The following is a 12,030-nucleotide window of genomic DNA, read 5'->3' as shown; positions in this document are numbered from 1 at the left end:
GCCTTAAGAAGAAGGCAATGGTAAACTCCAACTGAACAAATTTTGGCAAGGACCTCCCCCCAAATAAGTTCATTTTAGGGTCGCCATAAGTCAGAAATGACTTGAAGGCACACAACAAGAATGCTAATAACCTTCACATAGATGGTTACAGTGTTCAGGACACTACATATACTTAGAACCTTACCGCACAGGGGCTCCATAGAATAGGATGAGAACAGAATGGAAGGGGCCAGGAATGAGTGGGGGATGAGTGGGGAACGCATTTTCCTCCACATATAAGTCCCTCACTCGTTCCCTTCCCTGCCGTTCCCAATCCATCCCAGATGACGTGATTTTTGAGAACTGTTCAGAACATAAATAGCTTGGTATTTTTGGGGAGAACAAAGGTAGGTCTCTGTCCTGGAGAAAATAACCACTCCCTTGTATAAATAACTCTTACAATATCACATTTTGAAGATGCAGGGGCCTGAACCTGAAAAATCAAGAAAGAGAGAGACATAAATCAGGTTCCGATAGGATCCCTTTGTGAAATTATAGGAAGAAGAAATATTAAAATGAAAATTCTTTATCTGCAGCCCAGTTTCCTAGCCACTGAGCTACATCACAGACTTTGACTAGCTCACCTTTAATGACAAAAATATGCACAGTGTTTCTAAAGTACAATTAGATTCTCTTTTATGTTAGTCAAATAATTGAATTAAGAGCAACAGGAAACTAATATAATTTCATTAATTTTCTTCAGCCTGTCTTGTTTGTCTTTGGTGCTTGATTATCTCCTAATTACATTCTTCCCACAGACGTAAGATGTTCCTTTGTCCAAATTCTTTCTTTTAATGTGCAGTGTTTTCAGATAAAAATACATATTGGAGTATTTCTTTGATTATAATTATAGCACAGTCATATGTAGTTTAATCATTTATTATTATGTGTTCAGCTTAAATATTTTAATTTGACCTTCTTAGAGCACAAAAACATCTGTAATGAAAACATTGGTTTATGTCTCTACAATCAGTGATACATGCAACCTAATCTTTGAGACTTCATTTATCATTTTTTTCTTTTTTTTAAAGGCCCTGTGGAATTCTTCATGTACTGAAGGTTCAGTTTACAAACCAATCAGCATCTCATTGGTACCAGCATTATTTAATTAAATAAATTAGACTTGGACACTCACTGCATAGAAGATTAATTTAACTTGTTCTTGCCTATATAAAGTGGACTCTGAATTTGACTTACTTAACATTTCTAATGATACAGAAGACATGCCTTATTCAGTATAAAAACAACAACAGAAGTGTTCTCCAGTATTTTCAGCTGCTTTAGCAAACAGTTAAGTTATTACCAGTAAATTATTACAGGATTATGAAAATAAAATAAAAATATACTTACCCTTCCATAACTTGTGTAGAGTTGTTTCATCCTTTGGGGACAGTGGTAATGCTGGTTGCAGATAACTCCATTCAGAACGGGATCTGTTTCAGGTAAAACTGTGAGAGATGAAATAGGTGAATTCAGTAAGTGGTATCTGAATGTCATAGCAAGACTTTTTCTAGTGTTGCCTCTTGTAAGGAGGTGATTTTCCTTTAGGCAGCAAAATATCTTGGCATGACACTGACGCCATTCTGAGTTCAGCATTGTGTAGTGGGTCTTGCATGTTTACCTCAAACACTTTGCTAATTGCCTTGGCTTGCAAGCAAATGTTCAACTACAAGGAAAAATAATGGATAGGTGTAAGATGGAAGTATGAAATGTAAGAAAATACGATATGCCAAGAAAAATATGATATGGTCCCAAGACATTTAATAGTAAATCTTTCCATCCAGAACATTTATGAATGATGGTTTTCCAAGTGGTATAAAAACTGCTGTTACAACTTTTCTTGTAAGGTGTGCAGGATGAGAGTCTTTGCAGATGCCAATAAATGTTTGCAGCATGCCAAAGAATTCCATATTAGATTAGACTGGGAACCGAAGTAGCTAAACTGAAGAGGTGACAATGGAACTTTCAGTTCTTCTGTTCTAAGCATCCATTTGATTCATTGGTCATCTTTGGATATAATGTCAAACCATATCTTAGCACTATGTGGAGAACTGTAGCATACTATGGGTCACCTTCTAGAAGATTTGCTTTAACTATCCTTTTGGTTAAAATTTTGTAGGTTTAGTTGGGATTCTCTATAGTTCCAAGTGAGGGGTATCTCAATGAGAAATGACAGAGTTAGGTATCACTACCATTGGTCATCAATATATTTGATTCAAAGTAAGAACAACTTCAACATCTGGTTAATTTAACCACAGTTAATATTAACCACAGTTTCTGGTTGGATGAAGTTGTGGTTAACTAAATACATATGGTATCAAATCCCCACCCACCCATTTTTGGCAGAGATGGAAGGGGACATGCAAGTACAGGAGGAGGTTAGAATATCTACTAAGGCATGGTTTAAAATTATGCTCTGCTAGTAAAGTTAGTCTGCTGGTTAATTATGTTCTGCTGGTAAAGTAAACACACAGCCCAAGCATTAGCATGTTTACTCAGAAGCAAATCCAGTTCTTTTCCATATATTCCCTGCAAAAACTTATATGACTGTATACTCTTGATCAGCTGTCTGTTTTACTGAAGAGATACTTCTCTGAAGGTATTGGGGGGGGGGTTGCAGATGACGTGATGCTTGTTGTCACAAGAGCACCTCCTGCACACTTAGTTTGCTTCTTGGATTGGTATTTGAGAAGAAGCAGCTGGCATCATTCAGGGACACTCCTCCCATGCACATTATTATTGTTGTACTGAATGTATAAAGCCACATCTATATCTCCTTCTAAAAATAGTAGGACAAAATCTATGCATGAGGCAAGACCCCACACAACATCCCCTCAGAGGAGGAGCACATTTGGTGACCTTACCACTTCAAATACATGCAGAACTTCCCAATGCAATTTGAGATCATGAACAATCAGAAATTCGGCTGATTGTATTCTTACAGATGTAAGAAGCACCCTTCTCAAAATTTATTATAATCAAGCAGTGTTATATCAAGCAGTACTTGAGTCATCACATCTTCTAGCTTCCTATTCACAGTGGATTCAGTATATTCCCATTTGCAGTCATGGATGGCATGATATATCAACAGGTCTTTTTTTCTGTCTTCCTAATTTCTTTCTTAAGATCATGATTCTTAACTGTCTACTTCATTTCTTGATTTAAAAAGCTATTATTTTGCAAAGGAATTGTGTACATGCTTACAGCATTTCTGACTCTTCTCATTTTTCAACTTCTTTCTCTTTGCTTAGCGTGACATAAAAGATATTGCAAAGTAAATTAATTAATTAAATCATACCAACTCTTTTTCCTATGCTATATTACAAAAAGAACAATGTGATTTTCCTAGACTTGAACTCTAATTTTTTTTAATTGTCTGATTAGTGACAGATAATGTAGTGGTGGAAATATTGGAGAAAGAATATCTCAATTGCATTTCTTGACTTCATTTCTTCTCTTTCTCTTGTCCCACTCTCTCCCTCTCTTCATCTCCCCACCACCACCAAGCTTTCCACTGGAATTTGTTTTGGATCCCATATGGAATAGTCCCATTGAGCTGAGGAATTTTTTTTTTACTGTATATAAGACATTTCCAATACCTCTGTGGTCACTTGATTAGTTTGGAGCCATGTCATTATAATTAATCTCCATGGAATTTTTTTAAAAAGTTCACTGACAGAAAATCCTTACTTACTTAGGAAATAAATTATGCTATGTTAAAATTACAGTTAAAGGTATCTAAGGCTGTATGCATAGAGTTTTCTCTTCATATGGTAAAATTTCCCAGACCATACCACTGTATGCTTCAGGTAAGAAGAATCCAATTGAATCAGATCCAAGGATGATTTGTTCGACCATTCTTTTTCCCACAGCAACTGAGCAGATTCCTCTGGAATGCTTACTAGCAAAGGTGTGTTGGAAATAGCTCTCTCCTTTTCATTTCCCAGCAAACTAGATGCAGCATATTGTCATCATGAGTAGCTATATATATATATATATATATATATATATATATATATTACCACTTTCACACCTCCATCCAACAGAACAAAACACACCTTGCCTTGGAAATCCCTACATACCTGAGTATTGTAATGTGTTTCTGTGAAGCAAAACAGGCATATCAAACTATGCATACATTTGAAAAATGTGTATGACTTAAACAGTCTATACCTGAAAAATTCACATTCTCAGAAAATTGGGGAAAGTTGTTTGATATCCAGTCTTTTCCCCAAGGCATCCCACAGTGAATTAAAATACATTCAGCCCTCAGTATCCACAGACTTACCATTTGTGGATTCAAGCATCCATGAATGGCAAGCCCATATTGTCCCCAATGGCAACATGTGCTTGTCATTAGGGACAGGCCCATTGTCACAGTATTGGTGCATGCATGTGGCCATGCCACCACTTGGGAGAACAGAACTTCCATTGCCCCTAATGGTGATGCAGCTGCATGCACACACCTCCATTTAATTCCCACTGTCCCTAATGATGGAGCAGCCACATGCACCCACACCTTTGGGGACAACAAAACTTGAGCATCTGCAGATTTTGGTATCCGCGGGGGGGGGGGGGAGGTTAAACAGATCCCCTATGGATACCGAAGGCCAAATGTATAACTAAAACAAAGGATAGTGCAATTTTTTAAAAAAATGAAAAAATGTGTAAAATTTCTAACACTAGGAAAAATGTCTACCCAAATATCCACAATTTTCTATATGGGAATAAAGATATTTTACAACCTAATTCAGAACTGGGACATGAGAAGGATCCTGGTGGGCTTCAGAAAAATACAATTAACTTTACAAATTCCTATGTTTTTTTGTCATCATTCACATTATCCTCCATGACGTTGCTAATACTCTTTTAAAGCAATCCGACCAGATGAATGAAGACCAGCTGTTCACACTTAAGCCCCCTTCTTCCAGTAAATAAATAAATAAATAAATAAAAATAAAAAAATTGAAAAAATGGGGGGGGGTTCTAGCACATTACACTCTCTATGGTGCCAATTTATATTATATCAAATCGATTTTGATAAAACAAATCATATATGTGTTGTTTTTGATTTCAGAATCTAATTATGTTTGTTGATTGATCTGAAGATTTTTTTTTAAGAAATGTAATACATATAATGTTATAAATGCTGGCTGGCATGCTGCTGAGCAGTTCCAGATGTGTAAACTAGACTTATACATTTGCTGTTTTTCATTATTCATGTTCAGGACTGGGTGGTGAGGAATTCCAACAGGGTCTTGCTTCTGATTATCTTATCACAGATCACTGTTGGGAGGGACTGGAAACATCTGCATTTTATATTTGGTCTATGACCGTAAATAAATGATTGATTGATTGACTGATTGAACATCTACAACACTCCAGTAACCAGCAATACAGACTTATGTTGCTTGATGTGGCTGTGGGCTGTTGAGGTAGTTTTGGAGAGTCAGGTCAGGAGATAATATGTTATTTACACATTCATAACTGTGTCTGTGACACAGGATCTCAGTAAAGGAATATTGAATTGTGCAACTCTATACCTGCACTCTGAAATAATCTATTGTAGCATCTGTTTCATCATATAATAAATAATTTCTCTAAATGTTGCGTAGCTTCATCTCTGATTTATTATTTTACTTGAATACAATAAAACAGAACTTTGTGCTAACACTTCATTTTCTCCCCCTTTGGTTGGTCTAATAATCATGCCATCATTTGCAAGCCTCTGTTAGACACAGAAGAATATCAGGTAGAAGAGTTCTGTTTCAATTTTTCTTGTTTGTTTCTTTTACTTTAACTTTTGTGAGACAAGAAGCTGGTAGCTGATAGGACTGATTCTCTTGAGGTATGGTGTATGGATTTGGATGCATGAGCATTATTATTAACAAGAAAGGGTTTTGATGTTAATGTCCTTACATCCATGTAATAAAATCCAGGAAAGAAGTAGCCCCATTCACACTTTGCAGGCATCCATCTAAAACATAAACATGCCCTAGTATTTGGGACAAAAGAGCTATGACAGCATTATAGTCCCACTGTCATTTCTCTTCTTAGTATGTCATTCAGGTGTATAATATAGAGCTTATAAGAATAATATTACAGCCATGTGTTTTTTTTTTCAAATCTATATAGGACATATATGGTATTCATGTGCTGTAAAATGTGTTAGGTGCATGTGTTAAGTGCATCATTTTGAACATTTTAATGCTTGGTTTTCAACTACTGCACTACATTCTAAAGATATTAATACTGCCATTATATGGTAAAGCTGGCTACAATATTCAGAGGCATAGCAGTAGCAAAGGGATATTGTAGCACCTTTGAGACTAACTGTTACAAAAGAGGTTGTAGCATAGATCTCATAGACTTGATGCATCTGAGGAAGTAGACCAGGTCTATGAAAGCTTTTGCTACAACATATTTTGTTCAGTTAATCTCAAGAGTGCTACAAGATCCCTTTGCATCCTGGCTATAATATGGTACATTTACTCAAACAAGTAACTTAAGTAACACATCTTCTATCTTAACTGGAGATTCCCCAGCAATTCTGATATATTTCATTCCATATGTAGTCATGTCATACATTTTTGTCCTCTCATCAATGCTGTCTGAGAACATGAAATAATAAGAAAAAGCCAAAATTGTCCAATTCGGTTTTCTTGAAATGTTGTGCCAGTGTTTTCCAAAGCTCCAAAATTATTGTGGCAAGTTTTACTGGGGGGGGGGATAATTCTTATGATCCAGCTATTTTTATATAATGTAAGACATTGTCTGAAATCTTAAATGGTTACCCAAATAAAGGACATAGGGTGTACATGCTAAGTTTCTTAAATCACTCATATCTCCCAAATGTGGTATTCACATTTTGTAATGACAGATAAACAGAAAGATAAGGCAACAAAATTCTTGTTAGCCATTCTGGTTTGATTCTTTGGCGGGTTACAAACCGCCACTTGGGACGTCCGCAGGACATCCCATTTTAAAAAGGGGGCGTCTCTTCTAGACGTCCCTGGCTCTAGTACGGACTCTGTCCGTACAATATGGCGCCGGCTGTTCCACACGGCTGGCGCAATCTTTACGTATTGGACACTGTGCGTCCGAACGTGTCGCAGCATCTGTGACGTCGCGAATGCGCCCCTGGCACCTCGCGACGTCACAGAGGCGCCGCAAGAAGAAGCTCCAAGAAGCGGTGTGGCTGCTGCGGCTCCCGCACGGAGCAAACGGCGGTGGCGGTAGACCGCCTCAAAGCGGCGGTTTATAACCCACCATAGTTTCCTTCTTATTATTGAGATACCTATATAATATAGTACAACAGCTTTACATTTAGCCTCTGTTCCAGATAATTTAGTTCTTCTGTTACTGAGTCTTTTTTCACAGTAGCTCTGCCTCATTACTAACCCTGAGATGAAATTTAGGGCTAGTAATTCAGAGAAGCTGCAAAATCTACTTGCATTCAGGAAAAAAAAAGAGAGCACACATGAAAGAGAGGCTAGATTTTGATATTCTTATAATACCACATAGTCTATTGTGACTGAATGAATGGTATGATTCCATGCTATTAAGTTATGTGATTATGTGATACTTGATGATTGGGGTATGGCGAGTGTCTCTTTGCTGGAAATCTTAAATGGTTGCAGTAGCTTTTATTTATTTCTTAAATGTCAGTGACAGCATATACAACCTCTTAGTTGTGAAAAGGAGGCCAGAAATGAGGTAATTAAGTGTGTAGGATTTCCTTAGAGGTTATAGAAGATCTCTTCTGTAGTAAAAATATCACCACATCATCTTATAGAATATCCCTATGTAAACTGTCATCTATAGATGTTATCTCCCCTTTCACTGTTGGATTGTAAAAATAATATGATGTAATAGCATGTGATACCAATCAACATCCTTAAATAAGCATAGGTGGCTTTAAGGGAACATTGAGGGGACAGTGAAAGAGATAGATCTTAGGCTGAGAAATATCTTAAGCTGAGCACTAGTGTTGGCAACCATCTGTCTTCATAAAATGATAGGTTTAAGATTTCCTCTGGGTGACATCAGAATACATTTACTTTGATGGCTGAAAAGTCTGAAGAGGTGAAGGTGAGTAGTATGCCTTTAGATTTATCGATACAGACATTTTTGAAGACACAAACAATATCAGTAGATTAGTCATTACAAACCTCCTTCTCTGAAGGGTAGCAACATGTCTGATATGCACATACCAGTCAGAGTTAGAACTTCTGGAAATGTTGAGGGGTGGATAGTAGCCTAGGAGTTGGGTCTGTCTGGAGAATAAGAAATCATGCTACTCAAAATTCTAGGACTCTAGCTTTTGTCCTTATAGAAAATAAACCTATCCTTTAAACACACACCCCTTGTCTGAGAGGCAGCTTATGGTTTAATCTCCAGGACTCTTTGTTAACTTCATCCTCAGTATTAGAATGCTTTTCTTGTTCTCGAAAAGCAAACGCTAGAAGAGTTGGAGTAGAATTTTGGGACCTTGGCATTTCAGAAAGAAAGATACTTTTCATTTAAAAAGTAAACTTTTGAGTTATTTCCACCCTAAATTACTAGCCCTAAATTTCCTCTTGGATTCCTGACCAGGCACATCTTCAGCATATGAACTGTCTCCTCACCTCCTTCTTCTTCCCAATGGCTCTTCCAAGGGCTGGACAGTTATCAAGAGGGGTTTTGGATGGGGCTCAGAGGAATGGATATTGGCTCACCACACTCCATCCAAAAAGAGACATAAGTCATATTTATGTGTGTCTGTTTTACTAACAGGTTCCTGCACTATATGATATATTAATAAATGTAACTATATGCTGCATTATTTGCAACCACAGCATATTTTTAAAATTAATATTGGGCTGCGCTATGTTGTATGGAGGGGAGAGAAACAATTGTACTCAGTAATATACTGGACAGAGAAGGGAAGTTGAAGCTTTCCCTCTCTAGCTGTGATACTGATGAAATTCTTCTTCCCCAGAATGTTAATTAGAACTAGGGGAAAATGGTGTCTATTGGTACCAATGGGAAGTTCTTCTCTCCCCTCATTGTAATTGTCACTAATATTGTAATTGAAGAGGGAATGCTTAAATCTCTTCTCCCTAATCCTCCTCTCCCAGCCTGCAATATTGCTGATAATAGTGGTAGGCAGATAGTGACTTATAATTTGCACAGTGAAAACATTTCCCATTGCTTTCAGGCCCTTGTTGCACAAAGAAAGGCTTGCTTTGTGAGTATAGTCAGGCTCTTAAGCATCTTTATGTTAGTTCCCATGAACTCCACAGGACAAACTTGAACAAGTATATTTGATTGAGAAGGTGTTGTTAATGTGTCATTTCACTTCACCTTTAACCTGATGGTTGTCAACTTACTATATGCCATTACACATATGAATAAAAAATGTGCGGTGGATCATAAAACTCGCATGAACTGTTTCAAGACGATTGGGGAAGAACTCCTTTACTTGAGTAAGTGTTAACAACATTTCAGCTGTTGTTTTAAAGTGCAGATGCCTGAGACAATTCTGCCTCTTCTGGCTGAAGTGAAATGAGACAGCAGCAGAGTGTTGTTATTTGGCAATAATTTTTATCCCTCTCCCACCATGACAAAGAAGGCCAATTGGGATAATTTTATCTGAATACGCTCTATTTCCCCTGCCTGGTGGCTGCTGTGACCTGGACAAACTCTAGGTCTTGGGCATGGTACAGGATACAGATTGGTGATGAGGCTGCCAACATTGCTGCCATTGTCACTTGGGACAATTTGTTGTTCTTCTGTGCCTTCAGATTGTTTCAGAGTTATGGTGACCCTAAAGCAGATCTATCACAGTTTTTTTGAGGCTGAAAGTTTGGTTTTGTGGGCATGGGTGAAAAACCTGTGCTCACTTAATGATGGCAGTGTCTGTTTCCATGATACATGACAACTTCTGATGTAAAACCACAGGTTTTCCTGATTAACACGACTTTGGCCCTGAGATAGCAACGTCACAGGAAACCTGGTTGTTTTCCCCAACCTCCAGCATTAGCATGGTGGGCAGTGATGTACAAACAGCTGGATTGGGTCCCATTTGGGCCAGTCAGCTGTCCACATGCCAGGCACCACACCATCTCCCTCCCCCATGCAGTGAGGGGAAAGGGAAAGGCTTGTCCCCAAAGCCACCATCACTCCATCCCATATCTGCAGGAGCTCCAGAGACAGGCTTCCTAGTGTACCACTGCTTCTCCAGAGGATGGGCTCACCCATATGACCAATGAGAGGAAAGGGTAGAGGGACTTTGAGTAAATGGTAAGAATCTCTGGAGGTTCCCTCTACCATGTCCCCTCATTGGTCGCATAGGTGAGCCCACTGGAGAAGTGATGGCATGCCAGGAGGCCTGGCCATGGAGCTCCTGCAGGTAAGGGATATAAACAGCAATGGCTCTAGGAAGGGCCAGCCATGCCAATGTGAAGTGGGCCTAGCTGGCCAATGCAAACAATGCTTCACCACCACATCAGGTTTGGCCCGCTAAATGCAACTAACTCATGGCCAATCTGGGGCACATTCCAGAGCATAATGCCCTGGCATCGCCCTGGGCTTGGTCAATGTAGATAAGGCTTGTGTGACTTGCCCAAGGTCACCCAGTGGTTTTCCATGACCGAGTGGAGATTTGAAACCTAGTCTTCATTGCCCAACTCTCAAACCACTATGCCATGCTGGCTTGGGGATGATAGCAGAACAAAAATACTGTAGGGGAAAAAGTAAGTTGTTCTGCCAATGCTTAAGATGGCTCCCATTTATGAGAAATTGTTGGGGGGGGGGATCTTGACACTGAGGGGTGGTTAGTGGGAAGAGTGAAATTGCTCCATGTCTCACCCCACAATTTATCAACCCAAAATAGTTGGGAGTATTTTGAGAGGCCCCTTTACACCATATTGGTGGGTTACAAACCGCTGGGTTGCAGCGCTCTCCCTCCATCGCCGCTTGCAGCGTCGGGGAGCCGCAGCCTTTAAACGGCGCGGCTCCCAGATGCTGCAGAGAAGGAGCGCGGAAATCGCGCTCCTTCTCAGGCTCCAGAAGAGGTGCCGCGAGTGCCAAAGGGCGCACTTGCGGTGTCACTTCTGGGGCGCCACGTGCGGACGCAGAGCGTCCATTACGTCAAAATGGTGGCGCCCGTATGAACAGGGCACCGTCATTTTGTACAGACTGAGTCCATGATAGGGCAAGGGGCATCTAGAAGAGACGCCCCTTTTCCAAACTGGGACGTCCTCAGGACGTCCCTAATGGCGGTTTGTAACCCGCCTATGATAATTTTACACAGTATTAAGAAGTACAGTCGTCCCTCCTGATTCATGAAGAATCTATTCTGGAGCCCCCCTCCCCCCGTGAATCTGAAAAAACACAGATATTCGAGTCCCCATTGGCTACAATGGCAGCACACTCACATGCATGCCATTTTGTCCCTCTCCGTTTACCGTCTGTGAAGCAGTTAGACTGCAGACTCAAATCCACAAATTGGAAAGGACAAGTGTACTCAAACCTTCTGGAAAAGAGGCAGTGATGAGATGCACAATTACTTGTATTCAAGCAGGACTTGAAAAAAGTATGCATTTTTAACATCTGATTTTTTAGAGTTCATACGTTTTAAAATTCTTCAAAATCTAAATCCTTTTATAATTGGGGTTTATAAACTAGTTCCACTGCTCTGTCAGGGAAGATTGCTGTTTAAATTTGATTTTAGATTTTAAAGAGAGTATCTTTTCTAAAAGGTGCGGATGATGCAAATCCCATCAACAAAGTTTTATCTGATCATTTAGGACATGAAAGTTAACACCAATGAAAAAATAATGGAACGAAAATGAAAATGAAACCACAGAGAACATGCACACAAATGAGTACGAAGGAACGAATAATGATACTCTTCAAATAAAATATCTATTTTGGTAATATAAGCCTAACATAAATTATTATAGGCTTCACCATTATTGCCTATTCATTTCTAAACTGTCATCCTCT

The 12,030-nt window shown here is 39.1% G+C and overlaps 1 protein-coding gene across 4 annotated transcripts in view; it reads left to right on the top strand.

Annotated features, from left to right (window-relative positions):
• Positions 1-12,030, top strand: part of CCSER1 (coiled-coil serine rich protein 1) — a 915,439-nt gene that overhangs the window by 564,065 nt on the left and 339,344 nt on the right. For 2 of the 4 annotated variants that reach the window (XM_042468783.1, XM_042468784.1), the window contains exon 10: positions 1,071-1,389. The exons of the other annotated variants lie outside the window; for them this stretch is intronic. In XM_042468783.1, coding sequence (XP_042324717.1) covers positions 1,071-1,151 — 81 coding nt within the window. In that variant the 3' untranslated portion in view covers positions 1,152-1,389. Of the gene's footprint in view, positions 1-1,070; positions 1,390-12,030 lie in introns of those variants that run through there. 4 annotated transcript variants of the gene reach the window in all.

Source organism: Sceloporus undulatus, chromosome 5 (genome assembly GCF_019175285.1).
Source record: "Sceloporus undulatus isolate JIND9_A2432 ecotype Alabama chromosome 5, SceUnd_v1.1, whole genome shotgun sequence".
Classification (NCBI taxonomy): Eukaryota; Metazoa; Chordata; class Lepidosauria; order Squamata; family Phrynosomatidae; genus Sceloporus; species Sceloporus undulatus.
This window is presented reverse-complemented; position numbering and strand designations above follow the sequence as displayed.